At 42.0% G+C, this 22,509-nt stretch overlaps 1 protein-coding gene across 1 annotated transcript; it reads left to right on the top strand.

Annotated features, from left to right (window-relative positions):
• Positions 1–2,114: 2,114 nt before the first annotated feature.
• On the top strand, positions 2,115–21,434 carry STC2 (stanniocalcin 2). The gene is made up of 4 exons (XM_051978918.1): positions 2,115–2,852; positions 5,736–5,878; positions 10,652–10,863; positions 18,633–21,434. Exons 1-4 carry the CDS (start codon positions 2,702–2,704, stop codon positions 19,033–19,035), a joined length of 909 nt encoding a protein of 302 aa, XP_051834878.1. The 5' UTR covers positions 2,115–2,701; the 3' UTR covers positions 19,036–21,434.
• The last annotated feature ends 1,075 nt before the right edge of the window (positions 21,435–22,509 follow it).

The following is a 22,509-nucleotide window of genomic DNA, read 5'->3' as shown; positions in this document are numbered from 1 at the left end:
CTATGAATCATAAAGGAGGATAAGTTTCTCTGCAATTACAAATTCAAAGTGCATTATTACTTAAGCGAGAACGAGCTGGAGGGGCCGCCTTTCCGACGGCTACTTTACTTTGGATGGGAAAAGTCACAAGTGGCCACGGTTCTGAAGAGCCGGCTAACAGCTTCCCGGAGCCTAGACAGTGCTAGTCAGTCGGTGGGCCAGGGCCGTCGGGGTGACCAGCACATTCCAATGGCTGTCCTCCTCCCCCCACCCCTTCTTCCCATCCCTCCTTTTCCACCACTTGCCCCTAGTTCCCATGCAGGCACAACTCAGCTTCTCTGACAGCTGCGGCCGGCCGAGAGGTTTCCAGCCGCCGCAACAGCCCCGACTGCTACAACCGCTCCCATTTCTCCTTGACCCTACAGTTGTACAGACTCAGAGGTGGAGGGCAGTTAAGTGAGAGGAAGACGAAGAGAGCAGCGGACATCGATGAAAGAAAGCCCAGACTGCAAAAGCTTTGTCAATGTCCTCTCCCCCTCAAACCCCCAGCAATTCCTCTAGCTTTTCCTTTCAACTAAGCCTAAACCCTTTTCCTAACCAAGCCCTGTCACATGGAAAAAGCAACCCCGCCGCCTGTGTGCCGCTCTGTGAAGGGAGGGGGCTGAGCTGGCTGGCTGGTGGGTGATGAAACCTCTGAAGTGGATTACCGCAGAAGTGGGGGAGGGGAGAGGAGAAGGGGAAGGACCGAACTGAGCCGGGGGGACCCTGGCCTCACCTGCTGTGGCCCGTTCTCCAGTCCGCTTGGGGCAGCCGGGAGCTGGACTGGAGCTGGGGAGTTGGGGGAGGGGAAGGAATTCTAGCGACTATCAAAAGCCGGGGTTAATTGGGAAGCTATACCCTGAACTGGGGATTCAGTTTCGAGGTTTAGGTCTTAGACCCAGCCTCAAACCCCCAGGTTCCTGAGACTAAGTCTCCATCAAACTCGGCCAGGCGGGTTTTGTCCCACACCCCCTGAACAGCAAATACGTGTGCGTACACACGTACACACACACACACACACACACACACACACACACACACACACACACACACACACACATTCCCAGCTACTAACTTTTCATCTCGATCCCGCAGCCGGAGCACAATACAGCGGAAATCGCTTGGAGTCTCTGTTGGGGGGAGGGGGGAGTTGGAAGTTGCGAGGGGGGAAAGGGGGGAAGTAGTTACTCGCCAAGATTACAGACCAATGCCTTTTCTCCACCTCAAAATTGGGAAGGGCTGCCCCAAGAATGGGGTCCGGTAAGCGCGGCAGCGGTGGCTCCGGACATTCTGAGCGCCTTAAGAGGCGCCTGTTTGCAGAGGATTCAAGTGCCCTTTGGGCTCTGGGTCCGCCCTCGAGGAAGGCCTAGGCTACCAAGCTTCTCTTGCCTGTTTTGGCTGCCCTCATTTCCACACTGAGAAAGTGCAAAAAGAAAACGGGGGAAGGAGGGGGGAGGGGAGACAGCTTTCCACCTGGCTCTTTGCATCCCAGCCCAAACTGGGGCCTGGGTGCAAGGAAAGAACTCACGTGAACCCCACCCCCACCCCGGTCTGGCATTGTCTCAGTCCGGTCAGGATGGTTTCCCGCCCAAAGCTATGCAATTAGTAAAACCAGCAGGGGAGGGGGAGATGCTCAAACAGAATATTATTTCTAGTTTTTCTGCCCAGGAACATTTTCTTCATACCACCATTCTCCCCAACCCCCAAATCAAACTATAACAGTGACCAGAATTAGTGTGCTCTGGAGCTGCTCCGTTTTGCCAGCAACCCGGCTGAAATTTGCCCTCGGTCATGCTGGAGGTTTTATGAATTAATGACTAGGAGCCGGGGAAACTTTCCCAAAGATGCAGACCCACATCTTCTTTTGCATCTAACAGAATCAAGAGTTGAAAAAGACCTTAAAAAAAAAAAAAAAAGCCGTCTAACCTAATGCCTTCCTTTCACAGATAAGGAAACTGAGGACCAGATAGGAGAAGGGGCTTGCTCAAGGTCACATAGATGATGAAAGGCAAAGCCAGCATTCTAACCTAGGTCCTTCTACTACAAATACAGCACTGAGCTATACCGGGCTGTTTCTCCTCTCCTAGAATCAGTAGCACTGAATCCCAGAAAGGACTGGAGCTGTCTCCCGGCTTCCGCTTCTGCTTCTGGGCCCTAAAGCCCGGATCCTCAGGTAAATTCGAAACAGCTGTGATCTTTTTTTTTTTTTTCTATCAGCAATTTCTATGAGCATATATAGGTGGGTAAGGATATGCGTATAGATGTGGATGCATGCAGCACCCAGGTCTGCAAGTTCTTCCTAATATTAGCGTGTAGTAGTTAGGAACAAGCTCCGCCCCTTGACCATATAGTCAAACGGGGATGGGGCTGGGATTGGTCGGGGCTCGGGGGTAACACCTGCTCGACTCCTTCATTCAAGTGACACCAGAGCTTCCAGGGATATTTGAAGCACCATCCTTTCCATTCCTGGGCACTTCCACAGCTCTGGCAACGGCACGGGTCACATGCTCCCCGAAGAGAGGTTACAGAGCTCCCTTTCCGAGCACTCTCTGGAGTCAGAAAGGAGGAGGAGGAGGAAAAAGGAGAAGGAGGAAGAGTGGAAGGAGGAGGAGAATACTCGAAGGAAGAGGAAGGGAACACAAAGAGTAAAGGTTCTCAGAGCGGGAGCTTTGTAACTGCAACCATGTGTGTGGAGCGGTTCATCCAATTAGTGACCCTGGCGTTGGTGTTGGTCAGCTTCGATCCGGTGCTGGGGACTGAAGCTACTAATCCACCCGAAGGGACGCAGGATAGAGCCATTCCGCAGAAAGGGCGGCTCTCCTTGCAAAACACAGGTAGGTTCATGGGTGCTTACGGTGACTGTAAAGAAGCTGGGTTTTGTAGTCTGTGACCACCTCCAAAACCAACCAACCCCTTCCCCTTTTAATGCAATGGGTGCATGAGTGTCTCTCTCTCTCTCTCTCTCTCTCTCTCTCTCTCTCTCTCTCTCTCTCTCTCTCTCTCTCTCTCTCTCTCTCTCTCTCTCTCCTCTCTTCCTTCTCCCCTTCTCTCTCTCCTCTCTTCCCTCTCCCTCCCTATCCTTCTCTCTCTCTCTCTCTTTCTTCCCCTCTCCTTCCCTCCCTCCTCTCTTTCTTTTTCTCTACCCTAGAGAAAACATGAGTTATCGAGCAGCGGTTTAGCATGCAAACTCTCCTGGGCCACCCCCTGATCGCCCGGCACACTGCTCGCGGCTTTCCGACTTTTCCTCTGCACAGAAATGCTAAGGCACCGGTAGCCTTGAATCCTCACGTGTTGCCGTGGCAATGAGCTGCCTGGATTGGGGTAGGGCTGCTTGCTGCTGTTCTCGAATTTGAAAGCTTCAAGGAAGCTTATAACAGTGCAGCAGCATCACTTCCCTCTTGGCCTCAGTTTCCTCATTTGCTTAAAAAAGGGAGGGGGGAGTGGATGTCTGATATTCTTTCTACCTTGTAGCCCTATTACCCTGGGCAACTGTCCGGTGTGAAGGAGCGTGGCTCCCAATCCTAGACTGCGGGCATCAGGCGCAAGCTTCGCTCTGGGAAGTTGGCTCCTGCCCCTACTTCGCTTAAACTCAGCCCAGCGCCTTGGGCTTCCATCTGGAAAGATGCTGTGTGTGCGAGCAGCTAACTTAGTTCGCTCTCTTGAGCCGGGGACCATGGGTTCTTACCGGCTTTTGGTACAGACACAGCTCAAAGGGTTGGGGATGGGGTGGGGGAGGCGGAATCGGATCCAAAATCGGCCGTTGCCTTCTTCTCTGGTGCAGAGCAGAGAGTGAAGAAAAATGATGCAACTGACCGGGAACTGGACTGCTGCTGCCGCTGCGCCTCAAACCCTCGTGGGCGAGCCTCCTGGAAGAGCCCAAGCGTGCAATGCACGGGGCTGGACCTTTTCCCAGAGCGAAAGAAAAGCTTCCTGCAGCTTCTTCGCTCTCCCCACCCCCGGACGCTTTTTTTTTTCCTTAACCGTGTAAATGCTGCAGCGGCATTAGTTCAAACCCCGTGCGAGATAGAATGCACGAGTGCCCATTAAGGCTGGTCACACGTGAAGCCCAGCAGCATGAAACATTCTCTGCACCCAGCGACTGCAGTGGGGGAGGGAGGTTATGGAGGAGGGAAAAGAAAGGGGTTTTTCCATCCATGTGCCAAACATAGACTTCATTCAGCTGAGTTTCCAGCCCTACCTCTCCAAATTCAAGATCCTAAACAAACCTTGACAAAGAATCAGTCGCCACTCCAACCACTAGTCCCTCCAGGGCTGCTTGTAAAGCTTTCCCAGAGAATAACACAATATAGTTCCTAATATAGCATGAGGCAACCAAGTGTGGTGGAGAAAGCAGACTGGAGCTAGAGGGAGGCACTGGGTTCTTTCCTACTGTCTATGTGACCTTGGGCAAGCTCCTTAACTACCCATTCTAGGATTGTAAAATGAAAGGGATAGGCAGTTATCTATAAGATCTCTTATAGCACTTATCTTCTAAGGTCACTATCAGTTTTCAGTCCTATGTACCCAGGTGCTGCCTGAGTTAATGACTATCTTGGAGCTGGCTGTCACAGCTCCACTGTGGACCTGCCTTGATTTCATTTTATCACCATTTAAATGAGATTAAAGGGGACTGGGGTTGGAATGTCCCCATAGAGCCTAGAACTGAAAAGGGTGATAGTCTAATGTTATCATTTTACAGATTGAGGAAACTGTGTCTTGGAGAGAGAGTACATGACTTGCCCTTACAGATAGTGATTAGAGAGCCTACCATTCAAACCCAGCTCTCCTGACTCCAAATTCACTGCTCTTTCCTCTATCTAATTTACAAAGAATAAGCAATCTCTTTCTTCTCACTTCTTTCCGAAGAAAAGAAATTGTTGCCCTGAGAGAACAAGGGAGGAACGGGGAGAGGGAGAAAGGGAAAGAGGGATCTAGAGAGCTGTATCTTACTGCTGGGGTTTATGGAAAATTAAATGAAATCTTGTCGCATTCTCGAGTTCTAATTAAAGGAGCCTCTGAGTAGATCATTCAGCTTCTGGGCATCATTCACTTAGCCCTGAAGGCTGCCCCCAAGTTGACTCTCTTCCTAAGCTCCTTGCAAACCACAGCTCCGCCAGCTTGGTATTTTTAATGCAGATGGTTTTCGAGGCACTGCCTTAATAGGAATTTTGTTTTAATTTTTAGGTGTTGAATCATAAAGCTGAATTGAAACTCCATTTGGCAGAGATCCTTTTCTGCCAGGCAGGAAATGGATGGGATTTAATAGGCAGCAGCTCCTACAGATCTAAATAGAGACAAATGTTTTATTTAACCGATACCACCAAAATGGTGAAGTATTGCAAATGTAAAAGGGAGGTAAGGAGTCTATTTAAAAAAAAAAATACTTGCCTGGTAGACTTAATAAGCAGAGTTTAAAATACCATCTGCTCTAAAGCAAAATATTACCTCTAAGGGTTCAGTGAAAATGGTAGGATGAAATGGAATGGCAGAACACTGTCCTTTATGGATACTATTTTTATAATGCAGGTTAGGTCTGAATTCTGCAAATAACTAGAGTTTTAAAAATTTATTTATTTTAGGGAGTTTGTTTATACATGCCAATTTCCTGTGCTTTGCATGCCCTGAAATAGTCATTAGGAATTTTTTTTTTAATTCATGTTTCCTTGGTTCTTCAGTCTAACTATCTATGTGGATTTGTCTTGAAATCTTTGTTTTAGCGGAAATCCAGCATTGCTTGGTGAATGCTGGCGACGTGGGATGTGGAGTATTTGAGTGTTTTGAAAACAACTCCTGTGAGATTCGAGGCTTGCATGATATTTGCATGACCTTCCTACACAACGCTGGAAAATTTGATGCCCAGGTAAAGAAAATCTGATATGTCATTGAATGTATGGTGTAAATAGTTTTGTGAAATGCTCATAGGAAAAACATTTTTTAAAAAAAAAAATCTAATCTTGCAGATTTCATAAAAATTTAAAAGCAGAAATTGATGTCCCTTCCCCTAGTGCTCAGTTAAGTATTATGGGGGTCACAAAATTGACTCTATATTAAACCCTTCTGGGCTCTTAGGCTGAATGTGCGTAAGCAAAGTGAAATAAAGAGAGTTGAGCAATCATCTGGGAATCTGAACAATGTAGACTAAGTTCAGGACAAAAAGTGCACACCCAGGAAGGCAAAAGAAATCCTGAGATGGCACCCCAACTTGATGCCCTCCCTTTCCTGCTCCCACACACTATCGCAACCATACAGTTCAGGGATGTTAGTCTAACACAGTATTTTTTTTTGAGAATAGTAATATTCTTTAATGACTCCAAATATGCAGAAAACATAGGGTGTTCCAAAATTCCTGGTAGAGTTTTAAAGTGTTAAAAGAGAGTTCTTATATATTACAAACTTAAGTAAATATAATATATTAGTCAAAAATCAAGATAAAAGTAGAAAAACACCTTGGTTCTAATTCAACAATAAATTATTAAATACAAGAGAACAATTATAATTTCTTTCAGAACACAAGGGCAATGATTATGATGATAATTTGCACTTATAAGACATTTTAAGGTTTTCATAATATTTTACAAGCATGTTTATTGTATCATAACCAATATAAAAATGTGCATATTCTCAATCTAATAACAAACTGAGTCCAAATCTAGAAAAGATGTGTGTGTATACATATATATATCATTATCCCTAACTTTATAGATAAGAAATCTGACCCACAGAGAGATTATGTGACATTTCCATCCAGTTTTAATTGTACATCTTACTGATTCCAAATTCAGTGCTCGATTCACGATGCCTCACTGTTGATCCCAGTAACACAGTATTTTAGAAGCTACTTTAGCTCATTTTGTAAGGTTAGTTGAAGCTGAGAAGTCATACAAACAAGTCCCCTCTTATTAGCATGGTAGGATTTTAGACTTGGGAAGGAACCTAGAACATCATTTGATTCATTCCCATCTCACCCTCCAGATAAGTAAACTGAGGCAGGAGAAAGGGAAGGGACTCTATTAAGAGCCAGAATTAGAACCCAGATTTTCTAACTAGAAATACTCCTCTGTTTCTGCCATATCTTCACTGCCCCCACTGGGACAATCTGAATGGTTCTTGCCTTCCTCTGTCTCTATCTTCCCCCAAGAAATCTCCATGCTGCCCTCAGTTCTCCACTTTAACTAATCCTAATCTAGGTAGAATATACAACAACTAGCTTCATGTTAATAGGAATTAAAACAACTTCACTACATAGGGCATTGCAGCCAAACAGCAAAAAAGAAAAAAAAAATTGGCTCTGACACTGGCAATAAAAATATATTTTCAGAAAGCATATAACATTGGGCCCCTTGCCTTCATTTTCTCCCCAGACCATTTTATACATTGTTAAAGCATCCTGTTATTAAGTCTTGTAAACCTATTCTCCCATTTCACTGGGAAGAGAAGAAAACATTTGGATGGGACAGCTACTTTTGGCTTAACCTTGAAGTTTATAGTGTAGTTTTAGAAAGTCCTTAGCCATGAGCTGGTGTTATTCTGTAGGCAATGCATACAAAGCAGTGCTGTCTCTCGTTGTCAGATGTTTTCCCCTTGATTTTGGCATTGAGAAGTAACTGGCATCATATACCCTTCCTTAGAAATAGTCTAAAAGAGACTTGCAGGCTAGAGGCTGGAGTACTGGTTAAGAGACGTCAGAGGCAGCAGGGAGAGATGGCAAAAGAACAACAGTAGAAGAGATAAGCTCTGAAGCTCTACTTCCCCATCACTCCTGGTACACAAAGACGGGATTGACATTCCCTGGAATTAGTAAGCATAGTAGAGTGGTTCTTTACTAAGATTCTGGTCTGATGCCTTACTAACAGTTGGCCCCAAGCTCTAAAAGGCTTTGCCAGTGGAATGAAAGTTTTGGCCACCCCTACCAGGCTAAGAGGACTTTGCATGAAGGCCTGGTAATAGACTCGTGTCTGTCCTTGTATTGGAACAACTTAGCAAAACTGAAATGGCTTAAGCACCAGATGATGAAATTGTTTTCCCCTAGAAATTCTCCAAAGACTGTGGCATGGAGAGATAATATGAAATTGGATCCAAAAGGGATCTTTGAATTCATTTAGTCACAACTGTCTTACTTTAGAGTTGAGAAAGCAAACCTAGAGGAATGAAGCAAACACTTTATCCAGTATCCAAGATCAATAATGGCAGACATGGGTCCCAAACCCAAGTCTTTCGATTTCAAATTGAATGTTCTTTCCACTAGACTAGCTTTCTTCACCAATGAACAGAGTAGCAGAATATATGCTTAATTTTTATATTGCACACATCCCTAAAACACTGAAATAATGATAAATAAAGGAGCAGAAGAGAAAGGCAATTACTTGATGTATTTTTTAATTGCTATGGTCCTAAGAATCTTATTTTCAAGATCTATATATACCCATACATAATTCTCAAAGTTAGAAATTTCAGTTTCCAGAAGGTTTTCAGATGTGCCTATTACTCTGTACAATGACTGATCTTTTTATTTCTTGAGGTGTATAGGAAATAAGCTGTCAAGGTAGGGAGAGGAAAAAGAAGAACAAAGAGCCAAGGAAAAAGGAAAAAGAACTATATAAATTTTTTTCTGTTGCAAAGAAAATATATTCAAATATTACAATTGATTCCAAGAGAGAACCATAGAAATGTGCTGAATAGCCCCTGAATTCTAACCTTAATCTTCTTACTTTTCTGACTCCTATGTAACTCCTTGTGTCTATCTAAAAACCATGAGGTAAAGTCATCTGCAACAGCTTATTGCTATTGTAATGGAAAGACTTGGGCAAATTTTGATATATAAACCTGATCTGCCAATGGAGGTTGATAAAGGAACTAAGTGCTCTAAACTCCCTTCTGAAACCCCTAACAACTGTCTCCTTTCTAGAATAAGAAGAGAACAATAGGGCTGCCAGGAAAGAGAACTGTAGGCCAGATGTGTGCCTAGCTGGCTGGCTTGGCCATTCCAAGGCAGGGAGAGAGAGGAGGAGGGGGAGTGCCCATGTCATCTGGGTAGCTCAAATCTCCAGATGTTGCCAGGCAAGTGTCACAGAGACAACAATTCTAATAGCTTAAAAGAATAGGGATCATTTTCCAGTGGAAAGGAATTTTCCTCCGGAAGGTGTGGGAGGAAAGTTCTTGGGGATTTAGGGAAGCAGTGTCCTAGGCAGGAGGGATCATAAGGATTTAGAGCCGGAAGCGACCTCAGAGGTCATGCAATCCAACTCCCTCATTTTATAGAGAAAGAATCTAAAACTCAGAAATGGAGAATGTCTCATCCTTGGTCACAGAGGCAATAAGAAGGGGCCAGAAGTCTGACCTTAGTCCCTCTGATGTGGAAGCTAGTGCTCTTTCTACTCCAGCTGGTTTTCCAGCAAGATAGAAAAGCCTATATTAATACCTCTTCCTGAGACTGAAAATGGAAGCAGAAGGAAAAAGAGCAAGGCGATTCATTACAGCTGACTGAGGAATCCATGAACAATCTGAGCATATGCAAAAGGAACCTTCCACTGGGGGGGTGGGGAGGGGGAGAAGAAGGGGAGTAGGAAGGGAGGGAGAGGAGGAACACCCTGAGGGAGGATTGGGTGGGAAGACAGTAGGTATAAACCTGACCAGTGATCATTCTGAGGAAAACTACAGCTGCCTAGAGTCAGATATAACTGGAGCTTCCATCAGAGAGAACTTCTGCAATGGTTAGGGAAAAAAAAAAAGACTTTAATAAGCCGTAGAGAGCCTTTCTATTTTTCAAGGTCTAGCTGGCCACACCTCTTGACTAATAAGAATGACAACAGCTTTTTTTAAAATAGCACTGTGAGGGTTTTTTGTTTATTTGTTTGTTTGTTTTTCTAAAACAACCCTGGGAAGTCAGTAGTTATTGTTTTGGTTTGAATTTTTTTGGAGGCAGTGGGGGTTAAGTGACTTGACCAGAGTTTTATGAGGCCAAATTTGAACGCAGGTCCTCCTGAGACTACATTGATGGTATTCTATCCATTGTACTACTAGCTGCCCCTAGGTAATAGCTATTAGCCATTTTATAGATGAAGAACCTGAAGCTCAGTGAATTTCAATTATTTGTCCAAGGTCATACAGCTTGTAATTATCAAAACCAGAATTTGAGCCCAGATCTCCCAAATTTCCTGATTCCAACTGGGTTACTTTCCCCACTACAATATTTCACTTATGGAATTATTCTAAAGTGAAACTGTTACAGCTGTTGGCCCAGAAAAAACAAATACAAAATGTGAACATATAGAATCATAGTATGTTAGCGCTGACATTGTATAGTTCTATTCTTTACTTTATGTGGAAGGAAACTTAGAGAGAAGAAAACACTTATTCAAAGTTATATAGCAGGAAAATGGAGGTCAGTAGAAAGAATGCTGATTTTGGAACTGACTTCAAATTTTGACTCTTACTGCTTTTGTGAACTTGACAAGTCACTTAATCTCTCCGTGCCTCAGTTTCCTCATCTGTAAAATGAGAGTTGGATTCAGTGGCTTCTAGGTCATTAGAGTCACTACCAGCTCTTGATCTATGAGTGACAGAGTACAAGAATCTAAATCTTCCAATGTGTACTTTTTTTTTTTCTCTTTTCCTCCCATCTTTATTTGCTCAGGGTAAATCCTTCATCAAAGATGCTCTGAAATGTAAAGCCCATGCTCTGAGGCACAAGTTCAGCTGCATCAGCCGGAAGTGCCCAGCCATCAAAGAGATGGTATTCCAGTTACAACGGGAATGCTACCTAAAACACAACCTCTGCTCTGCTGCCAAAGAGAACATACAAGTGATGGTGGAGATGATTCATTTCAAAGATCTGCTAGTGCACGAGTGAGTTCTGGCTGCTTAGTCACAATTTAGCAGCAAAAGGAGTTTCCCTTGCTTTGGTCTGGTTGGGGATGATGTTGGGGGAAAGAAGGAAGGTTACCTCTTTTTTGAATAATTACCTTTCCTGAAAAAAAGGAAAGGATTACAATTTTCTACCCAAAAGCCCTAATGGCACCTTCAGGCCTTTTCTCCTATTAGCATTTGCATGATGGTAAGAAGTATCAGCTACCTTTTCAAAATCCAGAAGCTTCAGAGATGGGAAAGTTTTACTCAAACAATTATTAAGATAGTCTTTAAAAGGGCCTTAGAATTATCACTCACTTTGGTGTCACTTTAAAAAAAAGAATAGGACTCTGGTTATTCTAATAAAATCCTATGAGCCACTGCTAGATTAAATCAACAAAACAGCTTTAATCTAGACCCATCATAACATCAGAAGTTTTAGAGACTAAAAGAACCATAGAGATAATTTAGGCCAAGCCCACCATCTTATAGAGGAGGCAACTGAAGCCCAAAAGGGATATGATTTTCCCAAAGTCAAACAAGTAGTAAGTGGCCCAATAAGAATTCAGGCCAAGTTCAACTTCTTTTTAGGTAAACTAAGACCTTAAAGGACTCTTAAAAGTAAGACAACCAAATAGTATCTTGTCTGACAGTAAGATAGCTTTATGAAATAAAAGACATGATCCCTGTTATGTAACTGGGATCCTAAAAAGAGATATAATTTGTCATAGGCTATACCAGAGAATTCATTCCCAAAGTCCCACACACTAGAAGTTACTCCTCCTTTATCACCATCACCCAGACTCTCCCAGAAAGCCAGAAAGAGTTACTTAAAAAAAAAAAACTCATCAGGAACTAAAGGGAAATTTTTTTTTAATTCTGAAGTGAGATGTTTGGGTGTGATTATTCTGAAAAATAAAGAGTGATCAATAGATTCAGGATGGATATCAAGTAGGTCAAATAATAGCAGGCCTTTATGTTATAATTTAATTCAATTCAGAAAATATTTATTTAACCCCTAGTATGTTTAAAAAATATTAATAGGTACTTTAAATTTACAACCCATTTGTTTTTATACTGGATCTCTTTAATCCTCATGATACTCTGTAAGATAGGTAGTACAGATTTTTTTTTGTCCCCATTTTATGTATAAATAAACTGAGATTCTGAGTTGTTTATGAAAGATCTCTAGATTCCAAATGCAGTATTCTTTTTACTATGCCTCAGAAGTCTCTCCAGTAATTACTAGTGATTTGAGAGCCTTGAAATTTGCTGTTTGCAATTCAAACCCACCAAATCTCAGTATCTTTTCGTGACTTAAGATGCCTAGATTTATAGCAAGATTTGTTCCCACTAATGTCACCTAGGACTCCAGAATCAACCCTATATAAAAGAGAATGTAAAAATCCTATCTATCTGTCCTGGAGTGGGGCAACCTACCTTGGGACATGGAACAGACTGTCCTTACATCCAGTGAGAGTATCTAGTAGTATGGGGAAAATCCACAAACTCGATAAAAAAAAATCATCAAGTGTTTTCCCCTGAAGGATGATAATTTTTCCATCTTCATAGTAAATTCTAAGTGTTTCCTTATTATTCAGCCTCACATGATCTCTAGATGGTAAAGTTGTGCTTCTTACTTTTCAGTGAGAGAAACTGAGGCACTCAGAGAGATGAGTTGAAAGCAAATTCAAATCTTGCTCCTAAGCCTTTTCCCTGGCCCATGATGGCAGCTCACTTCTTAGCAAATAAGTAAGCCATTTCAGAGTTCCTAACTATGGCCTTTCTTTAATCTCTTGCACATGCCTGTGATAGGTGAAGAGGGAGTTGTGAAACTCTCTCCTTTCTAAGCAGCTCTGGGAATGAGAGCTTGTCCCTCAAAACTCTTAAGAAAGACAAGAGGCAAATAGTCTTCATGGCCAAAAAACACTCAGCAAGTTCATTCACGTGCATGACCAATACACATCATTTAGGAAACAAAAATGTTGACTCCAAGCATTGAAAATAGGAAGGTTAACTTAGAAGTCTCTATTATTCTTCTATATCTTAGAGAAACTTGGGTCTTTCTGGAATGGTCTCTTTTAGAATTAAAAATTTTTGAACAAGTATTGCTAAATTTTCTGATTGGGACTACTGTCTGCTTTTTAAAGAATGATGGAGCCCTCCCTAAAAGTGTGAGTTTTCTGATGGGATCTGGAATGTAGGTCAGGGCTTGACCCATTTTGAAGAATTAGGAATCTCCTCAGGGACTCTACCCCACCCCCATGTCATGGGGTTATTTCTGGGCTCCCAGGGACAAACTGCACGGATCCCTCAGTATTCAGGGACACTGAGAGATTCTAAAAAGATGTAAAAACCCCGGTGGGGAAACCTGGCCTTCAGCAGGATCTTGTCATGACAACTTGACAAAATTATTTCCAGGTTTTATTGTCCCTGTTTGATAGCCAAGAAAAGTGAAGTTCAGGGAAATTAATGGCCCAGCATAGCATGACTTTGTAAGTGTCAGAACCAGGGTTTCGAACCCAGCTCCTCTTCCTGCAGACTTAACGATGTCTGTTTTATCAGTCCAAAGGCAGGAGCCTGTTTTAATGTCAGTGTAGCCTGGGACCCCTAGCCACAACTAGAATAATGAGTACCAAAAGATTTCAATCCTCCATGTGGAGATCAAGGAAACAGTCACTCTTAGAATACCTACCAGCCCATTTCCTCACTCAATCTTCCTTCATCAGCAGAACATTTGGTAAACCTTTTCTTGACTGTTAAATGAAAAAAAGAAACTTTAAAAAAAAAAAATTCAGTCTGGAGCAAAGCTTGTTTCTGTAGAACTGTACAGAATTGATTTCAGATGGAGGCTATGATACCTATAAGCTGTGTGACCCTATCAAAATCATTTTGCCTCTTTGTGCCTCAGTTTCCTCCTTTATCAAATGAGAATAATAATCCCAGCACTACCAGTTTTACCAGATTATTGTGAGGAGAGAAAGTACTCTAGAAATGTGAGTGTCTTTGCTCTTTTGTCCTCCACCATCACCATCCCACACACACACCCAAAACCAAAAACTTTTCTGGTGTCATCAGACACTCCTCCAAGCCCCAGCCACCCTGGCTCTCCAGCCGTTACACTGTTGCTGTTTTGCTGGCAACAATCAGTGGTTTGGAGCTGCCAGGCACGTCTCCTTCCAAGTATTTTTTTAAATCCTTTAGCCTCGCTGACACCCAGTTAAGGGAGCTGGGCTTTGTCATTAGACACAGACCGAGGCTGCAGAATGAGAAGGCATCGCGCCAACTCAAGACGCAACTTAGATTAGCTGTGTTCTGCACACCCTGACAGTACGCAGCTCTTGTCAGGCAGAGAGTTCCAAGCTAAGTGAATAGGGCTGCCTAGCCCATACTCTCAGTCACCTCCGTGGGCTGCCAAGAACTGAGCAAAATGCCCCCTGCTGAAGAATAGAAATCAGCCAAACAACCTGGATGGTTACAGCTGACTCCACCTCTCTCCTTGGAAAAGGAGACAGTAAAATGCAGAAAATAGAGTTACAGTAATAACTCCCAAGGCTACAAAGTACTTTCCCTCACAACAACCATAAACAGTAGGTAGTGAATTATGACTAGTAGTATCATGGCTATTATTATCATCCCCATTTTAATAATTGGGAAGCTGAGACTTAGATAAGTAAAATGACTTACCCAATGCTACGCAGCTTCAGCTTCATAAGTATCAGAGCTGGGATTTAAACTCAGTCTCCGAACTCCAAGCCAGCATTCTTTCCACCACATTGTTCTGCCTCTAAGAGTTCAATATGGAGAATGGATGAGTTAAGCAGCCCCAGATGCAAGCAGGACTGGGTCTCATTTCTCCGCTTCCCATAGATATTTCATTTGCAATTAGAGGCTCATTAAATGCAGTTTGATGCTCTTTCTGTTAAATATTGCACTGTCAGGACAAACAAAGGGTTTACAATTCAGAAGTGTCTTCTTATTTTACAAGAGACTGAAGCTTAGAGGAAGAAATTGAATTATTCAAGGTCACACAGCTGGTAAAGAGAATAATTGGCCAGACATTCAAACTCAGGGCTTCTGATCCCAAATTCAGTGTTGTTTTCTGTACCACTGTGGGTTGCTCCCTATTGGGTCAAGCAGCAAAGTATCCATAGCAAGTCTAGAGTCTCTATGTCTTTTCCATTTGCTATCACTTGCAAAAAGTGCCTCATTTCTCAGGGCTTTGATTTTTTTCCCTCTAGTGAAGCTTGAGGATTGGTAATGACTGATGGATGTTAAATAATATTTAATTCCTTTGTGGATCTCAAAGTGTAGCGTACATGACAAGCAAAAATTCAAGTCTGGCCATTGCTTAATATAAGTATTAACTATAATATAAGATAAGGCTTCTTAAGCATTTGCTGCTCACAACCCTTTTCACTTGAGAAATTTTTGTATATAAAATAGATATATAAATCAACTATATACTGATGATCATAATTTTGCAACCCCCACATTCAGTTATAAGACTCCATATGAGATTGGAACCCACAGTTTAAGAAGCTGGGATCTAAGACCACAAAACAGGTCCTTATTGCTTTATTTGGGGATTCAGAGCTGGACAAGAACTTAAAGTCCATTTATTCCCACTTTAAATGGTGCAATAAATAGAGCACGTTTTGGCCTGGAGACAGGATGACCTGAGGTCAAAGCTGCTTCAGACAGCTTGCTAGCTATATGATCTTGGATAAGTCATCTAATTTCTTCCTGCCTCACTTTTCTCAGTTATAAAATGGGAATAACATCTGCTCCTACTTCCAATGTTATTCTGAGGATTAAATGAGTTAATATTTGTTTAGGATTTTAAAAAAAAATTGTTTGAGGTTTTAGCACAGTACTTGGCAAATAGTAGATGCTATTTAAATGCTTTATTTTCCTTAGTTTAAAGGAGTTGAGGCCCAGAGAAAAGGAAGCAGTCTTGCCCCAAGATCACACAGACAGTAAAATAGCAGAGCCAACAAGAAAAAAGACTTATGGATTCTCTCTATTGCATAAAATGACCAGAATTCTAACCCAGTGCTTTTTCTACTACAGTGTACCATAGGCAGTTTTATTCCTTCTCTTAAGTGATCACACATTCCTAAGTGAACTTTATGACCCAAATAATGGGTCAGAACAGAAATATTTAAGTACTAAGGGCCCTGGGAAGCAAAAAGTGAAGAAGTGGATAACTTAGGAACCCTGGCTGGCCACATTCCTGATAGCATTGGCCTTCTGGGCTATTGTAGCCCCTGTGGGCTAAGAAAACCTCAAAAAGCAAACACTACGAGTTGAACAAGAGACTGTCCCAGACTGGCCTTGAGACGTGGGAAGGAGGCATTGTGCCTGGTATTGGGTGGCTCACACAGCTCTGCCATTCCTTCTTCTGGCACTGTTTTCCTAACAACGTAACCCAAGGCAGGTGGAGTGGCCAGAGAACTGAATGTTTCTGCTTGAGGACACTTAGCCCTTATTCAGGCCAGCTCAGCATAGGCATTCTGCACGTCTCCAGTCTCAGGGAATTAAAGCGAATAACTACAGCCATTTCTTAAGCCCTTTTAATTGTTACAGAGGCTTACTTTGCTCCCCACATTCCTGTGAGGTAAAGCAGGCAGGCATTCCCACCCCCATTTTATAAATGGAGGGTCAGAGAGGCTATGATTTGCCCACAGTGATGTCAGCACGAGGATACAGACCCCAGTGTGTCAACATAGAATACTGTGTTCTTTTTATGGACCCCCACGGACTAATCGTTCCTCCTTCTCCTCATCCTGGAAAGGCCCCAGACCAAACTGATTTATCCAAATCCTCTGCTGGTAAGTACCCAAGTCAGAACATCAACCTTTATGAGTTCAGGGACTAAGTAAGCCACATATGTATGGGTTTGGCTAACCCTATGTAGCACTTTATTTAAAGACTTCCAGGGGGGTTCTCAAAAATCCAGCATTCCTTTCCCAAGACAGATGAGGTTACCTTACAATCAGATACTGGCAAATCAGTTCCTTTTTCTGGGTCTGCATCTCCTCTAAAATCAGGTAACTAGATTAGGTCTTCCTGATTTCTTTTCATCCTAGAAATTTTTACACAACTCTAGCTATATAGATATATAAGTAGGCATGTGCTCAAATATTTACTAATAATAAATCATAATTTTGCAACATCCGCATTCAGTTACACAACCCTATATGTGATTGTGATCCACAGTTTTAAAAGCTTTGAATTAGATAATATGAGAAGTCTTTTCCAGGCCAAATCCTATCATCTTTAAAATTGGGTGGATAACATTCATAACCCTACTTTACAAGGAAAATATTTTGTAAACTATAAATCATTGTGTTAAAGTGATTTTTTTTTTCATTAGCTCTTCCAACCAGCTCACAAACAGGTAATAGTATCTCCATTTCACAAACAAAGCAACTTTTTGTTTCTGCTATTCATTTATTTTTTTAATAATTATAACACTTTAAAGTTTGCAAAGCTCTTTACATATATTGTCCTTTGATCCTCACAAGAACCCATGAGGTAGATATCATTATTAATAACATCCCTTTTTTACAGATAAAGAAACTGAGACTGAGAAAGATTAAGTGAGTTGGACAGGATTGTATAACTAAGAAGTATCTGAGGCAGGTTTTGAACGAGGGTTTCTCCTTCAGTCTATTTACCATGCCACTCAAATGTCAACATTTAATGTTTACTGTATTTGGTCTTGTTACTGAAGGGTTGTGGAAATTCATGGTCAAGAAGACCAGGGTTCAAGTCTACCAATAACACTAACTTTGTGCCTATGGACAAGTTATCCATCATTTCTGAGACTTATTTTCCCAATCTATAAAGCAGGGAGGGTTATATCTATAGTATCTACCTCACAAGGCTCTTGTGAGTCTTAAATAATTTCTAGAAAGCAATTTAGAAATATTGTATAAATATCAGTTATAATATTGGTCTTTTATATACATACATGTAGATATGTGTACACATATGAATATAAAAGTATACACATATACACACAGAGACATATCTGTGTATTGGAGGAAAGAAAAGGGATGTATTTTATATGTGCATATATTTGTATATAAATATATCCCTTTTCTCCCCTCCATTAACTATATATAAATATATACATTTATGTATATAGAAGTATACCTATGTATGTCATATGTGTGTGTGTATATATATGTATGTATTACATATGTGTGTGTGTGTGTGTGTATGGCCCAATTACTATGTGTGTACACACATGCATATCTTTTCTCCTTTCCAATTAATTCCAATTAATTATGAGCCTCCTATAGTTAGGGCCCATGTCTCATATCTCTTCACATCTCCAGCATTTAGCATGATGCCTTACATCTTAGATCACAGATGTAGAGCAGGCTACAGAGGCCAACCCCTTTATTTTACCAGATGAAGAAAATGAAACCCAAGGAAGTTACTCATCCAAGGATAGGTATTAGGTATTCACTGAACACTTGGTTTTACTTATGATGGATCAATTTGTCTAATTGATTTGACTAGGGTCACTCTTCTAAAACAGTTCTAAAAGAATTCAGCAAAAGCTGAGGCATGGATGGATTGAATTGTTCTTTTATCACCCATGCAGTGTTTGGGGAAGGGTGGACTGGGCCCTTATACTTGAGTTTCCTAAGCACTTTCTGCTGTTTTATTTCATTCTTAGTGTCTGTTTTCTTCTCTTTTTCTTTCTTCCCTACCTTGGGCATCTGGCCCCTTCTTTGTACTTGCATTTCCAGACCCTATGTAGACCTGGTGAACATGCTGCTGACCTGTGGGGAAGAAGTGAAGGAGGCCATCACCCGAAGTGTGCAGGCTCAGTGTGAACAGAACTGGGGAAGCCTTTGTTCCATATTGAGCTTCTGTACCTCAGCTACTCAGGGGGAGCCAGCAGCCACTCCCAACAGACAGCTGCAGACCGAAGGATCCAAGACCATCCAGGCTCATCCAGGAGATCCAGGATACCACCTCCCAGAGTCAAGTGGGAGGGATGCTCCCAGAGGTGCCAAGGGGGAAAAAGGTAGCAAGACTCACCTAAATGCCCACATCCGGGGCAAAGCTGGGGGCCATGGAGGTCAGGGATCCCGGGGAAGTAAAGAGTGGGAGGATGAACGGTCTGAGTATTCAGACATCCGGAGGTGAAAATATATGCTCATGATCATGAAATCTTTCCTCCATACAGTCCATTTTCTTATCTATGGACATTCCAAAACATTTACCATTAAAGAGGGGGGATGTCACATGCAGGGTATTAAGGGAATCGTGGACTTCATCAAAGGTGTATAAATAAGTGGAAGGGGCAGCTGAGATGGAGACTCCAAGAGCAGTCAGCTCTTGGTTGGACCTGGTGAATTCAGCACTTACACATATTCAAGTGAGTGCTCCAAATGTTGTCCTCATTTTAACTTTTGTCTTCTTTTGAGCAATAGAGCCAAGTGGATGTCAGTCTGATGGTTTGCTCTGTTGTGGGGGTGGGGGGGATGTGAATTAGGGAGGGGAGGGGCAGGGTTGGACATTTCTACTTGGGTCCAGCCATTTCACCAACACTAGGCTCAGCTCTGTGACTTTTGGTGCTGTCTTCCCAAAGAGTGGTTGGGGTCCCTGGGGATTTGGATTCAGATACAGCTGTGAATGTCAAGTCATCATTGGGAATACAGGGAAGAAGAAGGGCTGAGAGAAAGAGGAGAGTCAGCTGTGATGCTTGGTATGAAGCTGAAATTGGGTTTCTTGCCCAGGTCCTTGATACAGAGAACTCTGGGTTTTGTTCTGAGCCATTGTTCCCTGTATGAGTGAAACTGCTTGTTTAAGTGGCCCCCACATGTATCTTAACCACTGCTTTACTCCACAATTTGGCTTTTTATTTATCCAATGACATCTACTTGTCTGTTGTCTAAATAAATGGCTTTTAAACAAGGCTACCTGGTCATTAAAACCATGGGATCCTAAGAGTTAGCTGGAAAAGACTTTAGAAATCATCTATTTCTGTCATCTAAATAAATGTGTTTAGATAAGACAACTAGGTCATTAAAAAATATACATAGGTTGCTAACTAGAAGTGACCTTTAGGATCTAGTCCAACCATCTCATTTTACAGATCAGGAAACTAAAGAAGTCAAGTAAATTACTCCTAGTCGTACAAGAAGTGAGTTACCCAGCTGAGTTTCTAACCTATGTCTTCTGACTCCAAATCAAGGACTCTATCCTCTGCCATTCCTCCCTGTTAGTTTTTCTTTCATTTTTCCCCACCATTAAGCACCTACTGCAATTCAAAATACTGGGCTATGATCCCATGCATATAATGGAAATATACACTGTTCTTTGAGTTCATTTTCTAAAAGTTATGGTTAAACCATTAATAGAATCCAGGCAGAAGCCCTATAAATGAATGTATAAGTAATGTAAACTTTTAGCCCCTTAGAAAAAGGGGCTCCTTTCCTCCAATGAGGAGGAAACACACACACACACTCTCTCTCTCTCTGCATCTGGCAGAGCCTCTCCTAAGAATTTTGTTTCTCTCCATTATCAGATTGCTAAGGAACAGCTTCCACTATTTGTTTCCTGGAGCTATGTCTAAAACAGGGGTCTGTGTTGCCAGCATCCAAGAGGAGAAAAAAGAAAAGGTGTGAGGTGGGAGTACCTACTGTTTTGGGAAGACAGTCCATTTTGAGAAGAGCCTGAAATTCAATTCCCAAGGAAGGAGAGTCAAAGGTTTCCAAGGAAGAAGCAGGTTAACATGAAGAAATGAAAGAAATGGAGAGAGGAAGGAAATAGTAGGCTTAGACCCATTATCACTATTAATGAATCTCTGACTCAAATTCCCATCTTCCTAGCTCTTGACTTCTAAGACTGTCAGATAAAATGGAATCCTTTTTTGCCTCTATCAGATACTATCCAGGGTACTATGAACACTATGGGGGTAGATTCTTCCTTCCCCTAAGAAGAGAATCCAAAATATTTCTGTCAGAGATGTGCATATTAGCCTATTCTCCCTTAGAAGAATCTTAAGGAGAAGGGCAGAAAAAGGGAAAGTCAAAGCTTAAGTTCCTTCTCTGTCTAACTCTCTGCCCTGCCAAAGGCTAGTCTTAAGGGTCTCAACCCCCTCTTTGTCATCTCACCCTTGCATGATTCATAGCTCCACTAGGGCTGGAGGGAGGATTCACCAAAACCAGCTTCTGCCTATTAATACCATATTCTGCTGCCAGGAAAACCAAGGACTGATTATTGAGTTCCTCATGCCACTGCCTTAATGGGGAAGGAGTAAGCCCATCTGGGGCTCCCCATCATTTCACAGGCCACCTGAGCAGAATCATTTTGATTGCCAGAGATATAGCCATGACTCTTGCATCAATCAGCTGAATCCCAGTTTCCTGGGATTGGTCTTGTCTGTAGCATGACTTTTTCTATTTCCTCAGTGTAAATATGTTGTGTTTAATCATCTACTGGCATCTCATGTTATTGCTGCAATTGTAAATACTTAATCTTTGTATTTATTATTTTCCTGTCTTCATTTCAGATATAAATGGCTTACTCTGGAAATTTAACCACACACTTTGACGTGTGTGTGTGTGTGTGTGTGTGTGAGTGTGTGTGTGTGTGTGAGAGAGAGAGAGAGAAGGGGGGAAGGGGAGAAAGGGAGGAAGGGAGGAATACTACTGGTTTGTTTCTCTTATCAAAAGTCAGATAAAGTGAATTTCTTGCTAGCCTACAACATCACTGGGAGCATAACATGCTGAGTATAGTTCAGTTTTTTTTTTTCCCCCTTCCCAATGAATACAGAATGTTGCCTGCTAATGTTGTATCAGGGAAATTTGACAACTGGGAAACTTAAGGAAAGTAAAGGACTCTCCATGTGGTCTTATCATACTCCTTTAGCAAATATTTTGAATTAAACTCAGGAAAACATTGCTCTAGTTCCTACTATTCCTAAGGAGTTGTACTAGGCTTGGAACTGGATAAAGTATGTACTTTTTTATAAACCTTCCTTGGGAAAGGCTGTTGGATCTCCAAATAAAGATGAGATGTTTACTTTAAACTTTGCATCTTAAAGAGAGGATCTGAACACCTCTCCTTGGTATGAATAGCTCTCTTATTCTGGAATGAGAAGCCTGAGTATAGGGAAATGCTGACACCCAAAACTAAATAAATAAAAAACACTAGCCCATATCACTGTCATACTTTGACAACAAAATAAAAGAGGGGGGAAAAAAGAACATTCAAAATCCAACTAAACAAAGTCACTTTCTGCTAAAGTATAATTCTCCCTGGGACCATTCTCCTAAGAGAAACAACCCAGTTTGACACTAAGCTGGGTAAGTTGTGATATGAATTTTTGTAGTGGACTGAGGCCTTGAGATGTGTACATTTTCCCATTGCATTTTTTCTTCCAACACTAATAAACATTTTGATAGATCATTTCTCTTGCAGTTCAATTCTGTAATCACTTTTTGAGGCCCCCCACCTGTGCAGAGCTCCATGTTTGGCTAAACTGGAGATGCAGAAGGAAAAAAAAAAAAAAGATTTGGACCCTGCTCTTTGGGAATTACTGATCTTCCCAATGGCAGACACACAATGTGAGATGTGAACCTCAAATAGTCTCCTGGACAATTATACAAAGAA

Source organism: Antechinus flavipes, chromosome 2 (genome assembly GCF_016432865.1).
Source record: "Antechinus flavipes isolate AdamAnt ecotype Samford, QLD, Australia chromosome 2, AdamAnt_v2, whole genome shotgun sequence".
Lineage (NCBI taxonomy): Eukaryota > Metazoa > Chordata > Mammalia > Dasyuromorphia > Dasyuridae > Antechinus > Antechinus flavipes.
The sequence above is the reverse complement of the archived record's forward strand: the minus strand, read 5'-3'. Positions and strand labels throughout refer to the sequence as shown.